The sequence below is a fragment of the Hetaerina americana genome, unplaced genomic scaffold (assembly GCF_022747635.1).
Source record: "Hetaerina americana unplaced genomic scaffold, ioHetAmer1.1.p SCAF_8, whole genome shotgun sequence".
Taxonomy (NCBI): Eukaryota; Metazoa; Arthropoda; class Insecta; order Odonata; family Calopterygidae; genus Hetaerina; species Hetaerina americana.
The window spans coordinates 38,895,306-38,919,574 of NW_027287427.1; the positions used below are offsets into that span (position 1 = coordinate 38,895,306).

The following is a 24,269-nucleotide window of genomic DNA, read 5'->3' on the forward strand; positions in this document are numbered from 1 at the left end:
GAAATCTCACGATTTTATCTTCGCACCTTCAAATTGGTTGCCAATATTTTATTATGATTTTAGAGCTATTTGTAATGTAAGTTTATAACTGTGCATGTTAACGTCTGAATATTATCCCAGGCAAGCACATATCTTCCACAGTCACTGTGCACTCATTTCCTATGGTTCACCTTATATTTGCTTTTACACAATTTTATCTGTGAGAAAATTTTATAGTATTAAGTTTCCCGTAATGCTAAATACACTTGAGTGAAATTGCATTTTTTCAAGATTAATTTTATCAGCTTGGCTTGAAACAGGTTATACCGATGTGGAATAAATTTTTGTAAATTTAGTTCGCATGTTATCTTTTGAAGGTATTTTCATGGTTGAGAAAAGTTAATACCAGAAGAGTATATAATCGAGATAGCATGACTAGTCTTTGAATAAACTGCGTCGTGTGCAGATGAAATTTTAAAAAACAATGACCAATGTAGTGATATATCCTTTCAATGGCAGGTAATGGAAGAAGCTAGAATAAGAATGTTACTCAAGTGTGCCAAATTATTTATTTTAAGGCAAAGCTTTATTTGTATGATGTGAGCATTGTTTGATTATGTCGAAGATGAAAATTTTGTCTCTTAGGGCACTGCCAATAACGGATAGCTGAATTTAGAGTAAGAAATCCATGATAGATAATACTTCTTTTACATATTAAGAACTTAAAACTAATCGAGAAATTTCTCAATAAATCTCCTAAATCGTTATGTAATGAAATGACATATAAGTATGAAGAATTAAGGCAAAAGTGCTATTGTAATTTCTAAGAAATGGCTTGCACATTAGCTAATGAGAACAAAATGAAAATGTGGAAGCAATAATGTCGCCAGTAAGCTATGACTACTATGCATCATGATGCTGTTGTCCATCAGAATAGCTATAAATTCTACTTCACCGAACATGTCTATTGGTTACAAAGTAATGGAATTCCAAAAATTTGAAATTTGCCCAATCTTAGCAAATTGTTAATCTTGGTTCTTTTCTAAAATCAGGAACATCCATGTAAAACTCAAATTCACAATCGAGATAAAAGCTCTGGGAAAAATTTGGAGTGAATAATTGCAGTATTGATTTATGATGGAAGAAGACGCTCCTTTTCCACAAAAAGATTTTTTTATTAGACCTAGGTTTCATTACAGCGTAACATCTTCAGTTAAATTGAAAATTTCTGAACTCACATATACACCCAAAAGCTGGAAAAAAGGGGAGTGTAGGAGGAGAGAATAACCAAAGGATAATTGGAGGAAAATGGGAGGAGGTGAGGGGAAAAAGCCTGGGTAGGGGGAGGGAAGGTAAAGGTTAGGGAGGAAGGCTCAAGCAATGTCATCGGATGGTCTACCAGTTAATGGCTTGGTGAATAGGTGGAGGACTATGGGAGATCATTAATGGCATGATGTAGGGTGGATTGTTGATGGCCTGGTTGTCTGGTGTGTGTGGGGGGGGGGGGGTTCAAAGGACTGGACATTAGAAATGCGACAAAGGGGAGTGAGAGGGATATAAAAATTCGTTGGTGAAAATCTATTTTCCCATATTTGTATGTGTAGGATCTCTAGCTGTTCCCAGTAGAGCATCCAGGTGCCATCCCTTCCCCTCTGCATACAGAATGACTGGGGAGAAGTCACTTCCGTGGCTGCACTCAATGAGATATTTGGTGAAGAGGGATGAGAAATTGTTCTTCCTGTGGCACACTTTGTGCTCTTTTACTCTTGTCTCCATCTTCCTTCCTGTTTGGCCCATGTATATCCCATTGCAGTCACCACAGTGAAGTTTTAATCCACCCCTGTGTAACGGGTTGAACTTATCTTTGGTATGGCAAAGAAGGCTTTTTAGATTAATCCTGTTGTAGAAGGCAGGTTTCGCTTTGTCTTTCAGCAGGATTCTTTGTACTTTAAAGGAAATGTGTCCTATGAAAGGGAAATTCCACCTCAGGTTTTTCTTTTGTGGAACTACTATAAATGGCTGACTTGGCTAGCCTAGACAAGTTTCTCTTATAGTTTTTGATTAAGCCTTTGCTCTAGCCATTATTCCTGGCAATCGTTTTTATAGTGCTTAGTTCCTTCAATTTGTTATCTTCAGACATGGGGGCAGAAATTAGCCAATGCAGCATATAGTGAAAGGCCGATAGCTTTTAGGAGACATGGTTTCTTGAGCTAATGGGAATAACCTAGTCTGTGTAGCCCTCTTTCCTAAACACAGATAAATCAAGCTTATCCTTTACCATCGAGAAAATTAGATCTAAAAAATTAAGGGATCCACCCATGGGCCAACCAGCCCATCACCAATCCACCCTACATCAGGCCATTAATCCCGTAGTCCTCCACTTAATCACCAAGCCCTTAACTGGTAGACCATCCTATGACATTCCTTGAGCCTTCCTCCCTTCACTCCTTAACCTTTTCCTTCCCTCCCGTGACTTTTTTCTCACCTTCCCCCCTCTCCTATTACCCTTTGGTTGTTCTCATCTCCTCCCCTACCCTCTTTCCCAGCTTTTGGGTGTTTATGTGTGTGTTCAGAAATTTTCAATTTATCTGAAGATGTTATGCTGTAGTGAAACCTAGGTCTAATTTAAAAAAATCTATGTGGAAAAGTGAAGTGTCTTCGTTCATCATGAAGGATTTCCACCATGTTACGCCTGAAACTGTGTCATTTATTATTGATTTAAATTTCTCCAAAATATCATCATGAAAATGAATACCCAAACCAGTGAAACTTCCAAGAAAAAATTTACTTTCCAGAGTAATGCTATAAAAATCTATAATGTAAATCATTACCTGAATGACCAATAAGATATTCAAATAACAACACAGTACAGTTGGGGTAATTTTTGTGCCACCTGAATCTGAATTCACCTCAAGTTCTTTTATTCATTGACTATGGTTGTCATATGGCTTCCTATAATAATGATAATATATTTATTTGCCTATAGATCAGGTATCATATCAGTGTATTGTTCAGAAGACATCCACATGGATATCTCCATGGCACGAATGAATAAAGATCATTTATTTATGCATTGTCACAATCTGACAAAATGTTCTCCATGAATGGATTAAACTTTAGTTTTGTTTAAAAAGTGAGTTTCTCTTTCCTACTTACCTCTACTTTCATTTCCTTTCAAAACTCATTCTCTTAATCTCATAACCCAATTTTAGCCATCTAATTAACCTCAATTGTGTTTTATAATAATCAAGACCTGTTCGGAGAGTTATATGCCCAACTTAGCCTTTACTTACTGCAAATCGTGGCAAACAAAGAAGGCAACCTTAGATACCTTACTCTTTCCATGAGCCTAAGTGCCTCCATTTGAAGCATATTCATCCTATTTCTTTGACTATTCTCCAATAACTCCTCTTTGCACCATTGTCCACACTCCTTCCATGTTTTGGTATTTTCTCTCTCATTCCCGTATTTCCCTTTTTGAAGATAGTGTAGAAGAGAATGTGGATATGTCTTACCTATCTCCCCCAATTGGCAATTAGTGAGGAATAACAAATGCTGCACATGAAATTGGTCTACTGTTCCTCCATTGACAATTGATTATCTATTACTTATTTGGAATAAATGAGTAATTTTTTGGAATGGTGGAAGAGAATACCTGGCCCGGTCCTTATGTAAATGGTCATTCATATGACCTTCTCTTGTGGGGAACAAATACAAGAAAAATATGCTGATCTACTCTTAAGAATCTTATCATCATTAAATACTTATCTAAATTTTCCTTACAAGCTGCCATGTAGTTAGGGTTGTTATATCACTAGCCATTTGTGTAATGTGCTTATTGGCATTTTGCATTAATTTAGTTCAGGTGGTTCAAATATCTTAAATCATGACCTCTACTGCTATGGCTATGAGATGTGGGAGGTGAAATAGATTCCTTCCAGTAATCATTTTTCCTTCACTTCTCATTGTGGCCTTACCAACTGATACAATACAGGGATAGGATGATTCCCTTTTTTCAGCTTTGAATTCATATGATTTGTATTTGTCTAATAGTTTTTCTTGCATAGAATGTTCATGTTTCCAGTGGGAAACCCAACATTTCAGATGATTATAAAATGCTTTATGTTCATTTATAATAATTATTCATGAATTGGGCAGCTTTTCTGTGTATCTTGTTAAATTCAGAAATTTGTTCGCTGGGCATGGGGTTGCAAATTCTTGATATGTATTCAAGGTAAGGTCTCATAAATTCAAAAAAGCAATTTACTTAAACCATTTCAATTGAATATTTCTCCAGTACTCATTTGATGGAGCCTGAATTCTTCAATGCAGCCACACCAATGTTTCTAAAGAGTTTCCTCCTTATAAGACTGAATGTTTGTCCGACTTGCAAGTGTTTTGCTTTTGTCCACTGTGCTTGCGTATTACCCCAAGTAGTTTCTAGGTGTAAGATCTAACACCGTAGTGATTGGATTTCTTTTTACAGAAATGCATTGAAGCATACTTTTTATTGGAGATATTACTCTGGAGACCAGGCACTAACATTAGAGATTTCCAGATTTGCAGTATAGGTCATGGTCCATTTAATTCTTTGCCTCTGAAATTGTTTGAGGGTTTACTTGTGATCAAATTCTTTTATCTTGCTTGGCTTGTATATGAAATTCTTTTACCTTGAAAGAACAAAGAAAAGGAGCACTGAATATTCTTTGCTACATTTGATTAAACAAAACCATGGTTTTGCTGCAGATCATCATCAGGTTAACATACAGATCACATGAGCAATATACAAGGTATTTCCTAAAAGTTGTAGGGCTGAGTCGATAAAAAAAATTTATTGCCAGAATTGATATATTCACTCAAAATTTTTTGAAGAAAATTTTAATCCTGACTCACATAGTCAAGAAGCTCTTGTTAGATCCATATGTGAATTTCCTTTTGTTTGTCTGAGAGCACTCGTGGTGCTAATTTCGCACACACCTATCTCATGCCCATGCTCTCAGTTGCAAGTCGATGCACATTACTTTCAGGTCCAAGTGTATCAGAAACCATGTGAACACTTAATCTAAAATCCCTGTCCTACAAACCCTTTACTCTGGCAAGATTTTCATCACCTTTTTGAGGTCTAGTGGAGATGGGTTAGAGCCCAGGTTGGAGGAGAGTGGGTTGCAGGAGATAAGACCATGGCTCACCTTTATGATTGTGTTGCTAATCAATTCATTGATGGGATTTCAGTCTTTATCGTACATGATGTTGATAAATTTGTTCAGGCCAATGACTTCATATACAGTATCTGTAAATAAAATTTTACCCTTTAATTCGTCTGATGACTCAGCATTTAAGTGTTGACCATTTATTTCAGTATTTCATCCAGTATTTAATTCTTTCAGTTATGTATACTGTTAAATCAATCAGGTGTATGTGCATTGATTGGAACATTTTCTCCCATTTTAAACCAGAGTTATGCATTGTTAGATGACTGTTAGTAAATGAAATGAAAAAATGCAGGACATATATTTGGTACCTACTTCACTTTAGTTTGGCTATATTTAAAATTTGCTTCAAGTAATGGTGACCCAGTGGAGGGTATTTAAGTTATGGAATTACTTAAATGATATTCAAATGTCAGTTAAGTTGTGAAAAATTGTATGAAGATAGTAAAATTTCAGGATTGTTAAAGGAAACAGGATAAGGGTAGGATAAAAAATATGCATGGGATTAATAATTCCCCACTGTTATATATGAAGAGGCTTTTGTCCTAACATACTCCACCATGTATCTACATGTGCATAACTTAATTGTACTATAAGGATATGATATAGATGTTCATATTCTCCTAAAAAATAAGGCAACTTTTATGTGTGTTCATAACTTCACTTAATATTTAATTAAAATGGATGCATCACTCATTCTTACTTCATGTTAGACTTATTTATCATGTGCATAAACTTGGCTGTACATGAAGGTTGACATCAAAATGAAACTTTGTAATAACACACAGAAAATAAACTTTGATGCATGCAAAATTTTGTTTGATACTAATTATCATGGAAACATCCACAGAGTAATGCCTGAAATGATTAATAGGCTGCACACACCTTGACTTTCTCAAAAGATTTTTACCAACCAGACATTTGTCCATGTAGTGACAAAGTGTCTGAGTAGGGGCCATACCATTATGTACTGTGAAGAATGTTGCTTGGAACTTCAGAGTTTAGCCACTGAAAGACACCTTATGTTATGAAACAAAACTAAAAATTGTTGATTAAGTTCTTTGGCTACCTCTGTAAGCTATATGGTATACCCAATAGGCTCTGTGTGACAAATTTATTCTTTCTCAGCCAGTTTTAAAAAAATATTGACCTTACACTCTCTGGGCATTATACAAATGGAAATTGTGGACCCCATGTGTCAATTATGCTACCTATATGAAAATAGAAAAGCATAATAAATATTGTGACTTTTTTGTCTAAATTAAAGATGTGAGTTTAGGCCCATGAAGTAGTCAAGTTGACAAACCCTAATTGAAAATATCAAATGAGTTCCTGGCCTCCTTAATGTACAGATAAAGAAATTACCTAGTTTTTTGGAATTTATGAATTATATATTTCTTTGATGTAGTCAAGGCATTGGTGAATTGCATGACCATGCATAATCATAACCTTATTGCATTTGTTGAAAATTTCAGGGAATTACTTTGGTCTTACATTTTCAAATGAAAGTTTGGAATCCTTTGAAAGTAATGCAGACCTGAATAATTTCTTGGATGATGCAAGTTGTTATTCTCTGTGTGTTGCAATTGATGAGAGGAACAACCAAAAGAAAATAGTTCTCAGCAATCAGGTCAGTGAAAATTTGCATTGTTTATTTTTTTCAGTCAATGCATGTTCTGTAATAATTATAAAATTCAATTGATGATTACTATCTTTAAAAAACTAGAGGAGGTGATTTATTAAGCCAAGATTCAAAACTCAAGTCACAACTGTCATTCAAAAGTGGAAATGTGGCCGAACAAATGAGGATGTGACAAATTTTAAAATAAAATACAGCCTATCAAGATTTAAGAACTGCATAAATTGAAGCAATCTTAATTTTCATGCTTCTTATGTTTATGATACAATATCGCAAACTCAATTGTATTTAGAGGATGGCTGTGTATTAAATAATATGGAATGGTAAAAAATATTAAAAATTTGACTATCTTTTAAGAATTCTAAATGGTGCTTGGGTACCATTGTGGATGGTACTCTCTCTTGCAGTGATGTGTGCATATTATCTAATTATAAGTATGATTCAATGTATCTGTTATTATTATTATGTTACTATTCTATTATCTGTTACTATTATTACCCAAATTATGCAATTTGAGATTTTGTTCAATACCTAATTATTACAACTATTATTACTAACAAGCCTAGAAATAGGCCTCTCTTTTCCATGTTATACAGTTACTCGCCGCTCCTTCTCAGAGATGAATAATATTAATTTCTCACAAATGTTAGATACAGAAACCTGGGATGCAGTTTTTTCTGCAAAAACTGTAGAAACCAAGTTTGATGCATTCTACAGCAAATTTCTATTTTACTTTGATATAGCCTATCCTAATCTGCAAATTAAAGTCAAGCCAAAGCCAATGCGTAAAAAATGGATCACCGATGAAATTCGTCTGATGTCGATTCATCTTAAAGAAATGGCTGTGGTCTGTAAATCCTCGATGTGCAAGGAAACTGTAGTTCAATTTAAAATCTTGAAAAAATTATACCGCAAAATGCTTAATGATGCTAAAAAGTCGTGTAACAACTATAGACTTGATCAGGCAGAAAATAAGACTAAGGCCATATGGGAAATAATTAATGAAGCCAAGGGAGCAGGAAAACAAAGAGTCAAACTCAATATCAATGACCCCAAAGGCCATCCTATCTCCAACTACAGCATCCTAGCAAATAGTTTCAATGAATTTTTCTCCAAAACAAGTGCCCCCCTAAATCCAGCTCACCCATTGGAGCCAAGCTTTACCAGCTCTTGCAAATCCTTATTTCTTTACCCCTGCACAGACATAGAATTGAAAAATATTTTTCAGAATCTACGAAATAAATTTAGTTCAGGATTGGATGAGATTCCCAGCCCAGTTCTTAAACGCTCATTTCATCTGATCAGGACACCTCTATCACATATTATAAATGAATCCCTGCTGCAAGGATATTCCCACCTCCTTTGAAAGTTGCAAAAGTTATCCCGCTCTATAAAAAGAAAAGTAGCCCCCACGAAATGAATTCTTATCGCCCAATATCTCTCCTAAATTAGTTCAGCAAAATATTTGAGAAAGTGTTTCTCAATCGCCTCATCCCATATGTTGAATCTGAGAAGATTCTGTCAAAATTTCAGCATGGTTTTCGGCAGAATAGGTCCACCAAATCTGCTACTTATCAGGCAATTGATAATATATTGACAGCTCTTGATTGCAAGTTAGAATCTGTAGGAATGTTCTTTGATTTTTCTGATGCATTTGGCTCAGTAAATCACAATTTACTATTGCAAAAAATGCATAAATATGGCATTAGGGGCAATGCACATGACTGGTTAGTCTCATATCTTCAGGGCCGTCAGCAGCACGTGGTATTGCTCAATGATGGAAAAAAATTCATCTCTCCTGGTAAAGTTGTATGCAAAGGTGTCCCACAGGGTTCAGTTCTGGGTCCTATCCTGTTTCTCCTCTACATTAATGACTTACCTGAGAATATAAGAACCAACGAAAGGGATGATCCACTCCTATTTGCAGACGATACCAGTATCATACTCACTGCCTCTACAGTCCAAAGTTTAACAAACAATGCTAAACAAACCGTTCAACATCTGAACTCATGGTGTAGCAGGAATCAGCTGAATTTAAATGTGGAAAAGTCCCAACTACTTTACTTTGCTAATAAAAACAAAAACATGGCCACTTTTGCAATTGAATCAAGTGGAAAACTAATTCCCCAAGCGCCCCATGCAAAATTCCTAGGAATAGTTCTAGACGGGCGGTTGTCCTGGTGGGAGCATATTTGTCACCTGGGCAAAAAAATGAATACCATTTGCTTCCTTATTAGAAGCATCAGGTTTACCGTAACAATGGATGTCCTCATGTCAATATATTATGCAAATATCTACTCCAGTATAGTATATAGTATCCTTTTCTGGGGTTCTTCTCCGCTTGCAGACACAATATTTAAAATTCAAAAGCGAGCCGTACTGTCAAAGCAGAGCATAATGCTCCTTGTCGTCCATTATTCCATAAATTGAACATTCTACCTTTGCCATGTATTTATATCTATGTATTACTGGTGTACACCTTTGTAAACCTTTCAATGTATGACACAAATTGTGGTATTCACCACTATGGGACCAGGTCTAAAAATGATCTGCACCGAACTTACGTAAGAACTAGAACCACCACACTAGGCCCTAAATCTATGGGTCTCCTTATGTTTAATAAGCTAAACGAGGACCTGAAATCCAGCACAAACATTTATCTATTTAAAAGAAAATTGAGAGCTTTTCTTCAAAGGAATTTGTTCTATTCTATTAGGAATTTCATGGAACATGAAACTTAGAATAGGCATATGTACGAGGGTCATCCGGAAAGTAGTACCCGTTCGTGAAATAAAGAGACAAAAGTAAATATTAACAAACATAAAAAATTTTATTTGAAAGAGGATACTTTAAACTACTTCTCAACATAATCTCCAAGCAAATTAAGGCATTTGTCATAACGTGTGACAAGTTTCTGTATTCCTGCTGCATAGTCCTTCGCCGCCAGCTCATTGAGATACGCGAGGGACCCATCTTGCACAAATTTTTGCATAATGCAGATGGTGTTTAACAATTTCATGAACAATTGTTCGAGAAACATTGGGAAAATGCTCACAGATGTCATCAATTGTGACGCGCCGATCGTTCCTCACGAATTCGTCAACTGAGCTCACCAGTTGGTCTGTAATGACAGACGGTCTCCCCGAACGCTCATCGTCGTGTGTGTTCCCCCTCCCCATGTTGAAGTTGCGACACCACCGCCGAACAGACGACTCGTCCATTACATTGTCTCCATACACCTCCTTTAATTGGCGATGAATATCACATGGGCGAACGTTTCTTGCATTGAGGAATTTAATCACTGCCCTCACTTCACAACTGGCGGCGTTCTCAATTTTTTTAAACATTGTAAACAATCACAGAAACAACACAGGCAATGCTAGCGTCACGCAACTTGGCTCAGAGAAGGCAGACAAGCCACTGAAGCTATCTGACCTCGTCCAGCGGCTACTCGCGTCGTCAGCACTTCATGCGGCACGAACGGGTACTACTTTCCGGATGACCCTCGTATTTACATTGTGTATTATTGTATATATTGACGTGTCCTATAGTATGTACAATTTTTTTGTATGATGGTCTCTGGAAAAATAAAAATTATTATTATTATTATTATTACAAGATGTGAAAGGTAAATAAATCTGTCATGGGTGATAAATATGGTTTATTTGACTAAGGATGTGAAGTTGATGTCATAATAATAAGTTATTAGTACATAATAAATTAGCCATATATCATTAGAAGCATGTTATAGTTGTATCTTTTTGTTTAATGATAATATATAAAAATCATTTTTAGGCTGTGAACTTGGAAAAGAAATGCAATGTACTTGTCTTTTTCAAGCTGAAACCTATGATAATAACTGGGGATAACATGCATGATACAGTGTTCATATCATCTATGTTTGATTCTCCTGTGTCTACCTTGTATCATACCATTCAGAAAGTATTTGCACCATCTGTCCTTAAAGTAAGTCTGAGAATAGAAATGCCATTTTTTTATGTAACTAATTTAAAAAGAAGTGTGTTGTTTCTAAGCTCATCTTTATTATATTTCTCTCAGGATGATAGTTGGGGGAAAAGTTTTGATCCAAAATTGCAGCAACTCATGAGTCAACTTGAACAGAATTTAAAGAGAGTTTTGCTGAAGCAGAATCCTCAAAGTAGTCAGCCAGAGGAGATGTTGAACTTGCCAGGCAAGGGAATAGTTTTTAATAATTGAAAGTTTGTTTTCAATCTTGAAATCATGTATGCAACCACTACTTGTTAATGTAATTGAAAATTAGACCCGAATCAACCTTCAATTTCCATGTGCCTGTGCTAATTTTCAATGTAAAATTTAAGAAATACTTTGGTCAACAATAATATTTTGTTTTCAGTGGGTATGAAATACATATTTATGTATATTTAACTTATGTCATTGAATAATGTGAGTATCAAATATTAGATTAGTAAAGATACTCAAAATGAAATATGATGTACTATCCATTGGTAAGTGAAATTTCACGAAAAAGTATTCAAGAAGAAAGTAAGGAAGTTCCAAGAAGTTGAGGAAGAAATAATAAGAACCTTGTAAATTTCACTGTACTGTAAATCTCTTTGTCCCATATTTTTACATGTAAGTGCAGATCCATTACCTGTAGAGAATATCAATGAGAATTGAAAAAAATGTATATATTTTCATTAGATTATAATTTAAATATGAAAGTTCAAGGAAGAAGTGATACACAATTTGAAAATTCACTTAAAGGTACTACTGTGACCTTAGCTTTGATTAGTTTTCTCGTCTTCAGGGGATAGGAAAAGGAAAGGAAGGAAAAAAGTAATGATATATGGACCCAGTCTATTCAACTCTACAATACATTACTTGACTCCCCTAGCAATAGAACATCTGACATTTCCAACTACACTAAGTCCCTAAATTCAGATTATACACTTCTTTCCTCCCTTCATTCCATTCGACATACATGTATGCTATTCCTACCTCTTCTTCACTTGTCTAATGTTCTCCCTTCTATCGCAGTTTTCAACATCCTATTGCCTGTCAGAATGCTCAGAATCAATTATTCATCCCTCTTTTGGATTTCTCCCAACAATCCTTTCTCCTCAACCACCATACCTAGCACTTCCCTCTTTGTTACCCTTTCAGTCCATTTCACCTTATCCATCCTTCTCCATATCCACATATCAAAAGCCCCCAATCTACACCTATCATCCTGCATAAATGACCATGTTTCCATGCCATACATTACACTCCTTATCTAAGTTTTAACATGTCTTCTCGTAACATCCTAAATCAATGTCCCATTCATCAATTCTCATTCCTTGTGAAAGCTCCTATGCATAACACAATTCTTCTCTTATTTCCGTACTACTTTGACCAATTTTGTCCAGAACACCCCCAAGATTTGTAAACTGTCCCAACTGCTCAATTTTTTAAGACCTTATTTTAATATTAAGCTTAAATTTTCTCTTCGAAACTGGATAACCTTTGATTTTTACATTTATTCTCATGCTATACCTATCCTCCTGACTTTTTAATGCACTTTGCAATGCTTGCAACCCCTTGGCTGACCTACAAATTAAAGCTTGGTCATCAGCAAACGTAACTGATTTTATGTATTCCCCACCGACTTTCATTGCTATCTACAGTTATCCCCATTCCTCTTTTACCATTTCCTCTTCATGTACCTTGAAATACACTCGTGATAATGGGCACACTGTCTTACTCCTCTTCCTAACACTGCCCATCTGGACTTTACATTCCCCACTCACACTTGGACTGTGGATGGGAAGGATAGGTCTCCTATCCTTCCAATCCACTCTTATTTTCTACCATGCATTCGTTAATTATACCCAATTCAATATATCAAATGCCTTTTCTAAGAAATCTACAAAGCAGGCAAATACATCCTGATTGTATCCAATGTTTCTCTCTAATAGTAACCCACCTCAGTTTTATTATTGCCCACCTCAGTTTATTATTCAATTCTTTATACTTCTTACTACTTAACTCTGTTTACATTCTTCCTTTTTCTTCACTTGTCTATCTTTCTAATTATCTTGTCCTTAATCCATGGTTTCATTGTCCCTTTTCTCTTTAATATTTCTATAATTTTGTTTGATAAGTAATTGGGGTGCTTTACTGTAGCTTTACTCAATAATATTTGTTAATGTGAGTCCATCACTGAATGGGCTACTCCACTGGGGATGCCTTTTTGGCTGCCTCACTGAGGAACTGATGCTGAATGATCAACCTTTCTTCCTTTGACCTAACTAGCATGGGTAACCTTACCAGGAGCAAATATCATTGCTCCCACCAGCACAGCTCTAGGTTTAATTTGAAACACAGAAGCCCTTCCACCACATCAAGATCCAAGAGGAAGGGAATACGTATTATCAATATTTATGTTTCTCTTTTAGCAATAATCACTATTGAAGATGAAGTTCAGTTTTGGTCTGCTCTTGCCAGAACTTCTGATATCAAGGAAGAACAATTGAAAGCTCAAAGTTTTTTGAAAATCTTGAAGCTTGTTGAAAAAGACATGAGGTAATATATTGAAGAGTAATTAGTTAAAATTAATGATATTTCATCATCAGATTTTTTTAAAATTATGATTACACTCTGTTATTTTTTAAGTGCAAGTTATAGGAAATTATGTTCTTATCCATTCCTTTTTTCTTTTAATGTTTTATTTCAGTTCTCTTGAATCTGCCTCTTTGCTAGATGGAGAGCGGGTTTTAGATGATATTCAAAATGCTTTGGATGACCTTTGGAAATTGGAAGATATGTATTACCCACAGCAACGAATGGAGCATTTAATGGAAATAATAGGTGACTAAATTGAGTTGAGGATGGAACTTCATTACAAAATAATTGAAATCAGGGTATAAAATCCTGTGTATATGACATAGATTTGTTCACTAATGCCACAGCTTTATATTCTGCATTCTCTTGTTGTTATTATCAAGTTAAAACCTCACTTATGTTTTTGACTGATGTATAATGATAGTTTACAATTAGGCCAAATTGTTTGGCTTTCTGAATACTCTGATCTTGGTGATGCTGATGCCCTGTGTACTTACTAGGAACCTTATAGCCACATCTGCCATAATTGTAGTATAGGTAGGTGTGGAAAAACTACTGGAGAGTCCATAACCCTGATGCACTATGTGTAATGAAAACACATGACATTTCATTAGAAGAATTTTTTCATATAAATAAAATAGTGTTTACTTGCCTGTAAGTTATGAGCATATGAAACATTAACAATATATGAAATAATTTGTTTCATATGTATGTAACTTGGCATGAATGTAGTTGGGTAGCTTTTTTCATGTGAAAGATGACACTTAGCTTTTCCACATAAAATACTTTTATTTATGATCTAGGTATTGTTATAGTGTGAAATCTTCAGGTAAATTACAATCCTTAGAGAATGTATGTTTGTGTTAGGGAAGAGAGAACGGGAGGAGAAAACGAACCAATGGCTAAAGGGGGGGGGGAGAGGGAAGCTGGATTGGGAGGAGGGTAGGAAAAGGAGAAAGGAAGGAAGGTCGGAGGTGTGACAAAGGATGACTCAATGAATTAATGGCATAGTGTTTAGGTGGAAGGCAAGGAGAATATACTTATGGCCTGCTGGAGGGAGGGTTGGTCATGTGCTAGGTGGGGGTGGTAAGGTTAAAGGGTTGGTCCTAGGGAAATGCAATAATGGGGAGCAAGAGGGATGAAGAAATTCATTGGTGAAAAAATCTACTCTAGAATTGTGTGCTGTAGGATTTTTAACTGTTCCAGTGTGTCCAGGTGGCATTCTTTATTTTCTGCATGCAAGATGACAGGGTATTTCTCAAATATGTCTGCCTATCCCTTATACCTGTTGAGTAGTTGGTCATAAGATTTTTTTGGCATGAGGAGTTTTTTTTTTATTTTAGCTTTTGGTCATATAAATAAATTGGTGAGGTTTGTATTCTTCATTTAATGATGATCCTGTGTGCTATTTGTAAAACATGAAGAAATGCTTTTAGAATTTTTTTGCTCCTCACCTCATTTTTTCGAAAACCTTGACTTTAAATATATTTACCAGCCCCATTTCAAATGTAAATTCAAGGTTTCTCTGTATCATTGTTTTCTTCAATGTCTAGGCATGTTTTATTTGGTATTGTAAGTATTTGCTCATCTTTCTATACAGTCTTTTGTGCATGTATCATAATTCATAGGTGAAGTTTCATCATTCAATGCAAGCCTGCCAGTAGTGTTAACTTGATAATTTTGCATTTTATACTTTTACAGGGAATGAAGTAACTGGATGCGTTCAGTCAAAATTCAAGCAGAGAAACTTGTGGAATGACTCATTCATGGAAATAGAAGAATTAATGAATCAGGTGGGGTACAAGATATATCTTGAACTGATTATAGAATATTGATTATCTGATGTCTCATTAATTTTTAGTTGGGTGATTCATAGGGCCCAGCAAGAGACATTCTCCTCTGCTATGTATATGTCTCCCAAGCTACTCTGTATATGATATATCACTCTGTTTTAATATGGCCTGAGAAAGTGACTTTGTATGCTACAAGAACCAACTTTGCACAATATTTAGTACATTTACTTCAGAATTATTGAAAAATGAGGAGGTTTATTTCCGAAATTAGTATGAAAATTATGAGGAAACCATTCATTGAATTTTAATCTCACAAAAATGATGTATTCCAGGAATATGTGGATTGAGGCAATCCTAACCAAATTTTTGGGGTATTGGTCATTGATCTAATTTGTTAGATTTGCACCAGGGGAGAGGGTTGTGGCAAAGAGGATTATGGGCTGTGAATGTTGGGGAATACTGGGATCTGGGCCAGCTCACAATGGACCTTATTCCATTGTCCATCAATGCTGGAGACCATTGGTTGTTACTGCCATATGCACCAAATTATTTGATTTTGGGAGGATGGAAGTGGACACTACTAGGTAACATCAGTAACACAAGTTTGCACCAATAATATATATGTAACTGTACTTTTGGGAGTCCCAATCAGTGGGGCTGTTTCTCCAATTGATACATAATAAATGTTATTCAATATGTGCAAACATTTACCATTTAATATTCAAAGCACTTTCTGCCAGATTAATGTAAATCTATGTAGTTTTATTAGCATGAATTTTGCCTCTTATATTACACATAGTAAAGTGTAAATATTCCCCTGTGGAATAAACCAGTCAATTTTTCTGCATTGTAATAGGGTGTTGGAACTGTAAGTAATCAACTGCGAATGATTTTAACTATGTTAAAAAAATCATAAATTATGTCATATTTCTGATCATCTGTCACTTGGAATCTTCTCTTCAATTACTGAGGGTCATCAACACATTGTTGTCACTTTTCGGGTAATTGACTCAATTAAATGTAAAGAACAGTTGGTAGTGCTTATCAATTCTTGGCTTCAGAATCAGAACTGAGAGTTTGTCTTAAAAAGGTCTAAATAGATCCCGTGGTGGAAGTAGTGGAGAAGTGACTAAGTTTACAAGTTTCCTTACATCGTGAGCAACTAGTTGGGGTGCATTCTATTCCTCACTAAAAGCACATGAAAGCACTTTGGTACCTCTCTGTCTTTTGCATCGACTGGGTTTTGAAGTTTTCATGATGCATTCATAATGTAGCATATATCCTTGCATCAATGCACCAAAGGCTCCAGCCTGATGACCCAAGTGGTTGAGGTATACACCTAACACTTCAAAATGAGGATACAGAAGGAATAGCATTCTTGTTGCTGATTCATTAAAGTGCTCAAAGAGAGAATAGAAATTGCATTCCATGCCTATACCTCTTCCATGTAAAAGGTTAATGTAAATATTGACATGTTATTTTACTAATAAAATAAAAGTTCATTTCCGAAGATAAACATGACCTATTGCCATTTTTATGGTCATGCATGTAAACCGTTTGTATATATTATTGGAATCTGCTTTCATAATTAGATGCAGTGTCAAGAATTGTTTTTTAAAATCAAATCTTCAACTATTATATGGAATTTTATGCAAAACATTTCATTTTTTTGATCCCTCTTAAGATTAAATTTTGGCCTGGCATGTTGATTTGTGTAGTACAATAGGTACTAATGAAAACAGATAGTACTCATACATGGTAGACTCTATAATTAGAATATCTTCTAATTTTCCATTAATTGTATATTTTATCAGTTTGTTTCCTTGATGATCACAGTAATTCATTTGATGATAATTTTTTATTAATAAAATTGTTGTGATCATATGATGCCAGCTTATTAGAAAAGTCTCAAGTCATTGAAGAATGATCTGGTACTTTCCCGGCGAATAATGTTTTCCAAGATTATTCGGGTCTCCCACCGGGTCCACGTTCGTGGGTTTGCCGACGTTTCGATGGCCGAGTCGTCCATCGTCTTCAGGGCATGTTGGTACTCAGGTATTCAGGTACTCAGGTACTCAGGTATATTTATCATCTGGCCGCATGGATCGGAGACCCTCAAGCAGTTCCTGGAGCACATGAATAGCCTGCACCCAAATATACAGTTCACCATGGAGGTGGAGGTCAACAATAGCCTTCCATTTCTCGATATACTCATCCACCGGAAAGCAGACGGGTCATTGGGACACAACGTCTACCGCAAACCGACGCACACAGACCTTTACCTCAACGGAAGAAGTCACCATCACCCCCATCACCACCACTCCCAGAGAATGGCGGTTCTATCAACGCTTATACACCGAGCAAGAGCAATATCTGACACAGAAAGTCTTCGCAAGGAGCTGCTGCACCTTAAGAAGACTTTCAGGCAAAATGGCTACAGCGAGAGAGAAATCGCCTTGGCGCTTAAAAGGACCGTCAAGCCTCGGGCCTCCACACCGAAGGAAGCCGAACCAAAACCACTGGCAAGGGCGGGTCTACCCTTTGTCTCCACGGTCTCGGGCAAGGTCACGAGAATACTGAAGAGGTACAACATCGACACCTACTTCCGTCCCTGTAACAAACTCAGGGACGAATTAGTAAGGGCAAAGGACCCCTGTGGCCTCATGACCCCTGGAGTATACCGAATACCCTGCGAGTGCGGCCAAGTCTACGTGGGAGAGACCATAAGGACCATTGCTACAAGGTTAAAAGAACACCGGAGACATCTCAGACTGTGCCAACCTGAGAAGTCGGCCATTGCAGAGCACAGCATCATCTCCAACCATAGCATTCGGTGGGAGGAGACAAGGGTCCTTTGCCTAGAAGAGAAATTTTGGGAAAGATTGACTAAGGAAGCAATAGCGATCCGGCTCGAAAACAAATCCATTAACCGAGACAGCGGATACTCCCTCAGTAACGCGTGGAAACCCATTTTGAGGAACATCAAGGAAAACAAGAGGCGGAAAGCGTCCGACCAATCAGACGTGACCTGAACTCCCGACCAAACTATATAAGGTGGCCAAATACCTGAGTACCGACATGCCCTGAAGACGATGGACGACTCGGCCATCGAAACGTCGGCAAACCTACGAACGTGGACCCGGTGGGAGACCCGAATAATCTTGGATCTCAAGTCATTATTATTTTCCATTTTAAGGCATTATTAACCAAACTCTACCTCAAATACAGCTTCAATAATTGTATTGGTGACATATCCTAGAAAACTGATCACTGTAGAAAATCAAGCAATTTTGCTATTCTTACTATGTTTCATCTGATAAAATGCAATGCAAACTAACCAAAAAGACGAAAATATTTTTCATTTCTTGAGTGATTTTTCCCTTTATTTGGGATATATTTGGGTTTGCATGGGTGCATAATGATTGTGCATTGTGATTAAAATCTATGCAAATGTTTTATGAGTTACAAAATTCAATTATTATGGTGTCGAATTCCTTCCTTGGTAAATCACTCAACTAAAATACCCTTTTGAAAAAACATTGGTCAGAAAAGCTTAGCAGAACTGGGATATTTATGAATTTAAAATTGAAGCAGCATTGTACGAGTTGTATTAAGGCTTTGGATTCAAGGTACTCTAAAAGTTATTGATCATGGATTGATGATTTGAGAGGCTTAAACAGGTAGATTACATATCGGAGGTGATGGTTAAAATTTCAAAGATTGAACTAATGGCATAGTGAAATATTAGAAATTATGTATTCATGTAATCTAAAGAATTTCTAGATTACTTTGACTGATAGAATGAATTTCTTTTTAGGCAATTGGAGTCTGCGACAAGTGGGTTGAAGCATGTCAAAATCTTACTACTCTATTTTGGCCTAATTACAAGTTCCATCCGTGGCGTGGAAGTTGTTGCATTCCAGTATTTCTTGTGAAGTTGAAAACACGACTCCAAGAAGTAAGAATAATCTTTCATTACATGCATGGTCTGTTGTGTTGCATGTGTTAATACTCAGTGGGTGAATAAGTGGAGCTTCATTACTACTATGTCCTAAATGATTAAAACCTGAGTTTCTTGCGTCAGCCCTGGAGTGGCATTTGTTGGAACCTATCTTTAGTGAAAGGGTAAAATTGGTCAGTAAAAGTGTTTCCTGTGCACAGAGGTCTCCAGTTTTACTCAAATATATATTATATTTCCAGTTTTACTTAAATCCTTTATCAGTTTGGTAAACATTCATGTTTAGAAATATTTAATTTATAGTCCCTTGCTACTTATTTTGTATTCTTGACAAAAAGAAAATTGTCCAAATGTAAGTTGACAAAACAAAGGGTAAAAAAAGCATAAAAATGATGCTCATAAAAAAAATATCAAAATCACTTTTTATGATTATATTCATTTAGGTAAAGAGTTGTAAAAATGTAGCAGTTTAGTATTTTCTCTTTGGTGCAAAATATTTCAAACATTTCAGTATTGTATTATTTGTAGTAAAGTTTTTATTTTTAATGCACCTGAATCACTTGAGAAGTTCTGTTGCTGATAAGAAGTTCATGTCAACACAACATGTTTGCTGCAGAATGAATGAATTGTAGTTCATGATATTTTGAGACATCTAAATAGGTTGAAATGGTTTATTATTTTGAAAACTGTAATGGTTTAAAAAGTATTTACTATTACTATTATTTTCAAAGCAATTTTATTTTCATGCAGGTTTGTAATTTTACCATGAACTACAACCCTGGTTATTTTGGCATAAAGGCTTGTGAGTTCTGATGACCCCTAGGGCTCTTCTGGTGGGACAAATAATATTTGCTCCTGGTAGGATTACCCATGCCAGCTATGGCCTAAGGTTAAGAGCCAGACGGAAGGTAGTCCACGCAGTGTCTGTTTCTCATTGAGGTGGCTGCAAAGGCATCTGGCCCTAATGGGGTGGCCATTAAGTGATGGTATCACATTAAAAGCACTGTTGAGAAAGGCAACAGGATACCACCTTAATTATTAATCCCAAGATTTTCATAATGGACTGTATAGAGTAAATGAGTCCTGGATGTCAAGAAAAGGCTCTTTAAAACATCAATATGGAGTATAGTTGTTTATGGTGTGGAAGCATGGTTCACTGAAGCAGGATGATGAATGTAGATTGGAGGCTTTTGAAAAGTGGGTGTGGAGAAGGATGGAGAAGATGAAGTGGACAGAAAGGAAAACAGCTGGGCATGGTGGGGAAGGAGAGGGGATTGCTGGAAGAAATTCTAAGGAGACAGAAAAAATGAATGCAAAGCATAATGATTGGCAATGAGATGTTCAAGAATGTGATATAGGGGATAATATTAGTCAAATGAGGAAGGGGTAGGAATAGCATAGGGATCTTGAATGGAATGAAGGGTAAAAGGAAGTACATAAAATCGAAGAGAAGCTTATTGTACTGTCGAATGTCAGGTTGTGTTTTGCTGGGAGAGGCAAGTATATGTATTTTTGTACCTTTTTGTAGTCATTGTCCATCCAAAACCTGCCTTAACCATTAGAATACCAATAATGTTAATAATTAATTTGGATCCACATGGAACTTTCTATAAATGGGTTGAGAGTACAGCACACACATGGTTTTGTGTAAGCTGTATAATGTTAGTAGTTCCTTGGAAGTGCAAATTAAACTGCTCTGTGCCACTGTTAATTAATGTTTGTATATTACTATTTAGTGTGAAATTTCTGGTCCCTTTAAAATAATGTGTACGGAAATCCAATGAATGTACATGAGTACATTGAAAAAGTTTTAAAACCAGAAATTGAACAATGAGTTTGGCTTTATGGGTAAATTAATGGCCACTGTTCTAACCAGAATCCCCATTCTGAAAACAGTAGTCTTGCTTTGAAAACATCATTTTAGGGCTTCCTTCTGGAGGAAGTGCATTGGTCTTATGCAAAATTGTGTGTTATGTTCAATAGAGCAGATTGCCCAGAGCATCAGACTAAAGTAGCCCCATATTAATGAGATTAAGTACTTTGTGCCACAAAAAATTATTTAACCTTGTAAGAAATACAGTAAAATATGAAAATGAGTTCATAATATAATCAAATTTTGGAATTGGTGCATATCAATGTATAAATTATAATGTAAATTTGTAAATTCATATTTGTATTAGATCTTACAGGTTCGTACAATGCATCGCCAGCTTGTAAGGCTTTTATCTTCGAGTGAGCAGGAAAATCTTAGGACCAAAGATGCCTTCCTACCTTTCTCAGGTAAGATTTTTAGTGTAACAATTTGTTTTTGGACTTTTGTTCAGTGCTTAGGACAATAAGAATAAAACGTTCGTTCATTATTGAGAGCAGAATTGACATGTCTGCAGGTTCAGCTTTCAATGGTTCACTCTCCTTGGAAATATTGATTGGAAGTATCAAAATGGTTTCAAATACATTATGCGTGGTGAAACCCATCCCTGCACCTAAAACTTATAACAATGAGCCAAATGTCTTTTCATTTGATTTTATATATTTTTATATAATAATAGCTCATGACCAGTTCTTTTTTTCATCAGAATCGTACCAATTATTATATTTTAATGGATTTTAGAGATAAAAGTAACTTGTAAAAATGGCCATTCTTCAAAGCCCAAGAGAAGATGAAAAATTTCCATCACTGAAAAAGTGCATTTCCTCAACTTATTAACCATACCATACCACTACCAAACTACCACAAACCATATTAATGCTAAATTACCTTTGTCAACAAGTTTCTCTTCATTATTTGGAATTCATCTGCTTGGGCAGTATTAATAACAATCATTAATTATTTATTGGAGAAATTTATGTGCCTTATAGTCTCATTAGCAGAATTCTTCAATTTAGAAAATTTCAGCTTGCAGTGATTAATGGGTAGCCTTTATTTTGGTCTTCTTCTTCTTATCCAAAGGCCTGTTTTTCCTGTTCTTTCTGATATTGGCCTTATTCTGTCCAGGTCATCTGACCATCTCTTGTGTGATCAGTCAATACTTCTATTTCATTTCGTTTAGTTTCGTTTACTTTTCTTGTCTGGTTTATTCATTCTTTTGGCACATTCAATCAATTCATATTTTGTTTTAATTGTGTGTTCAGTTACTGTTGGTATCATATAAATCTCTAGCTTTCTCACCTCTTACTCTTCCTTGTCTTTCCTACTATTTTTCTTCATGCAGTCACTTCTGCAGTTTGCATTACTTGTTTTGTTTGGCTTACCTGTGCTGTTGTTCCCAAGGAGCAAGTGATGATGGATCTGATAACCACTTTATGCAGTCTCATTTTTGTCTCAGATCCTTCACATTTGTTTTTCGATACTCTCTGATTTGGACCGCTCTCAATCCTTCCTTTTTCATTGTGTGATCATGTAAAATTAACATTATGTAATTCCCTTTTCTAGGCATGAATCCTGTGCAGTTTAATCCATATACTGATCCACTCTGGCAAGTGGCAATGAAGCGATTTGAAGATGTGCTTGCGCCGGCTGAGGCAAAAGTTGCCTCTAAGCTAAGGACCCAACTGAACAATTTGGCACCTTCATCACCTTTGCAGTTCCTTCAGGTAAAATTGTAAAAAAAATAATTATGCATCAGATATGTATATGGAAATGATTCATAAAACAGCTTTTGAAAATCCTTGTCCTGGTCAAAATGCACATCATCATTAATGATCTCTCATCACTGGTTGAACTAATGGTATTCTCCTTAAACATGCATTTCTAATGGTTCTTGTATTTCCGAGTTGCACTTACAAATTGTCCATTATGTGTATCATTTTTTTACTGTATTAATCAATTTGTTGTTTAAACAAATTCCTGGGGTTTAAAAACTTTATTTTATCATAATCCTGTGAGATCCAAGGTCTATATGGAAATCAATGCAACAATTTCAGAGTGTAAAAATCATTCGCCTTGAGAAGAATTCGAACCCAGATCCCTCAACTTCCAGTCGAATGCTTTAGCCAGTTAAGCTATCGAGGTGTCATCTTAAACTCTGAAATTTTGGCTAAAGCACTCGACCAGACATTGAGGGATCTAGGTTCGAATCCCGGTCAAGGCGAATGACTTTTACACTCTGAAATTTTTGCATTGGAATGGGTGTTTTTAATTGTTTTCAAAGTTATGTTTAGGAGTTAAGAGGAAGAAGGGACTATACCGTCTCAATCTTGCCCCAATAAAGACGTTAAATAATTAAAATAAATGAAGAACATAATGCACTGCATACATGGAACTCAAACAAATATTATCAGTTTTCTATGACAGCTTTCACAAAGTCTTGTTCTTGTTTTCTTTTGTTTTCAGGAGTTCAAGCGATATCTAGGTGCAGTAGAGAGGCCCAGCATAGCACGAGCTCTTTTACCACTAAGGGAGAATCTACTTGTCTCTCTAATGGATTATGTCAATTCTGTGGAAATAGAACTCCGAAAAAGTGAGACACATCATTCATCTTCAGCTGCCCCCCTTTCACTCCCTCACATGCCAAGAGTAGTTTCAAGCATTTATTGGGCTCGGCAGTTGGAAGCAAAGGTTAGTAGGAAATGTGGAAGGTATGGTTCAAATTAAAATGTGGTTTACCAAAAATAATAATGTCCTCCCTTGAGAATCACTTCCCTCTGGTTTTGAAAGATCTCTGGGAAAAGCCTTTCATGATCAATATTATTTGGTTATTAAAATCTTTTTCAGATATTAATGGTGATCGCTGTAATTAATTTTTTGGGATGTCATCAAGTTTTCTTTTTATTTTTAAGTTTTATATTTTATTTTACTTCAAAGTCCCAAGTTCAATGATGACAGACTCATTTATGTGTTCCATATCAAAAAAGCATTTTCAGACAAGAGAATTTTTACACCCTGGATTTTACATTTGCAAATGAAATTCCAATGTTAATTGTTATTAACAATTGGCACTATTTCATGTGAGGCCACCAAATGGCCATCTTTTGATGACTTGTTCTTCGAAAGTTGAACAAGTTCTCATGGTTAATTGCCAAATAAACATGCAGAAGAGCATTTTGAAAGGGTGTAGTAGGCTGGTGTGTGGTGGCAGGGAATATTTTCTTTTGTGCAGTGGTTT

The 24,269-nt window shown here is 35.9% G+C and overlaps 1 protein-coding gene across 1 annotated transcript in view; it reads left to right on the forward strand.

Moving 5' to 3' along the window:
- The first annotated feature begins 5,159 nt into the window (after window positions 1-5,159).
- Window positions 5,160-24,269, forward strand: part of btv (dynein cytoplasmic heavy chain beethoven) — a 135,560-nt gene continuing 116,450 nt past the window's right edge. The window contains exons 1-11 of the mRNA XM_071596847.1: window positions 5,160-5,271; window positions 6,665-6,819; window positions 10,624-10,794; window positions 10,888-11,020; window positions 13,248-13,374; window positions 13,526-13,659; window positions 15,115-15,206; window positions 19,024-19,164; window positions 21,345-21,444; window positions 22,598-22,758; window positions 23,498-23,722. Of these exons, the coding sequence (XP_071452948.1) occupies window positions 5,160-5,271; window positions 6,665-6,819; window positions 10,624-10,794; window positions 10,888-11,020; window positions 13,248-13,374; window positions 13,526-13,659; window positions 15,115-15,206; window positions 19,024-19,164; window positions 21,345-21,444; window positions 22,598-22,758; window positions 23,498-23,722 (1,551 nt within the window). The remainder of the gene's footprint in view (window positions 5,272-6,664; window positions 6,820-10,623; window positions 10,795-10,887; window positions 11,021-13,247; window positions 13,375-13,525; window positions 13,660-15,114; window positions 15,207-19,023; window positions 19,165-21,344; window positions 21,445-22,597; window positions 22,759-23,497; window positions 23,723-24,269) is intronic.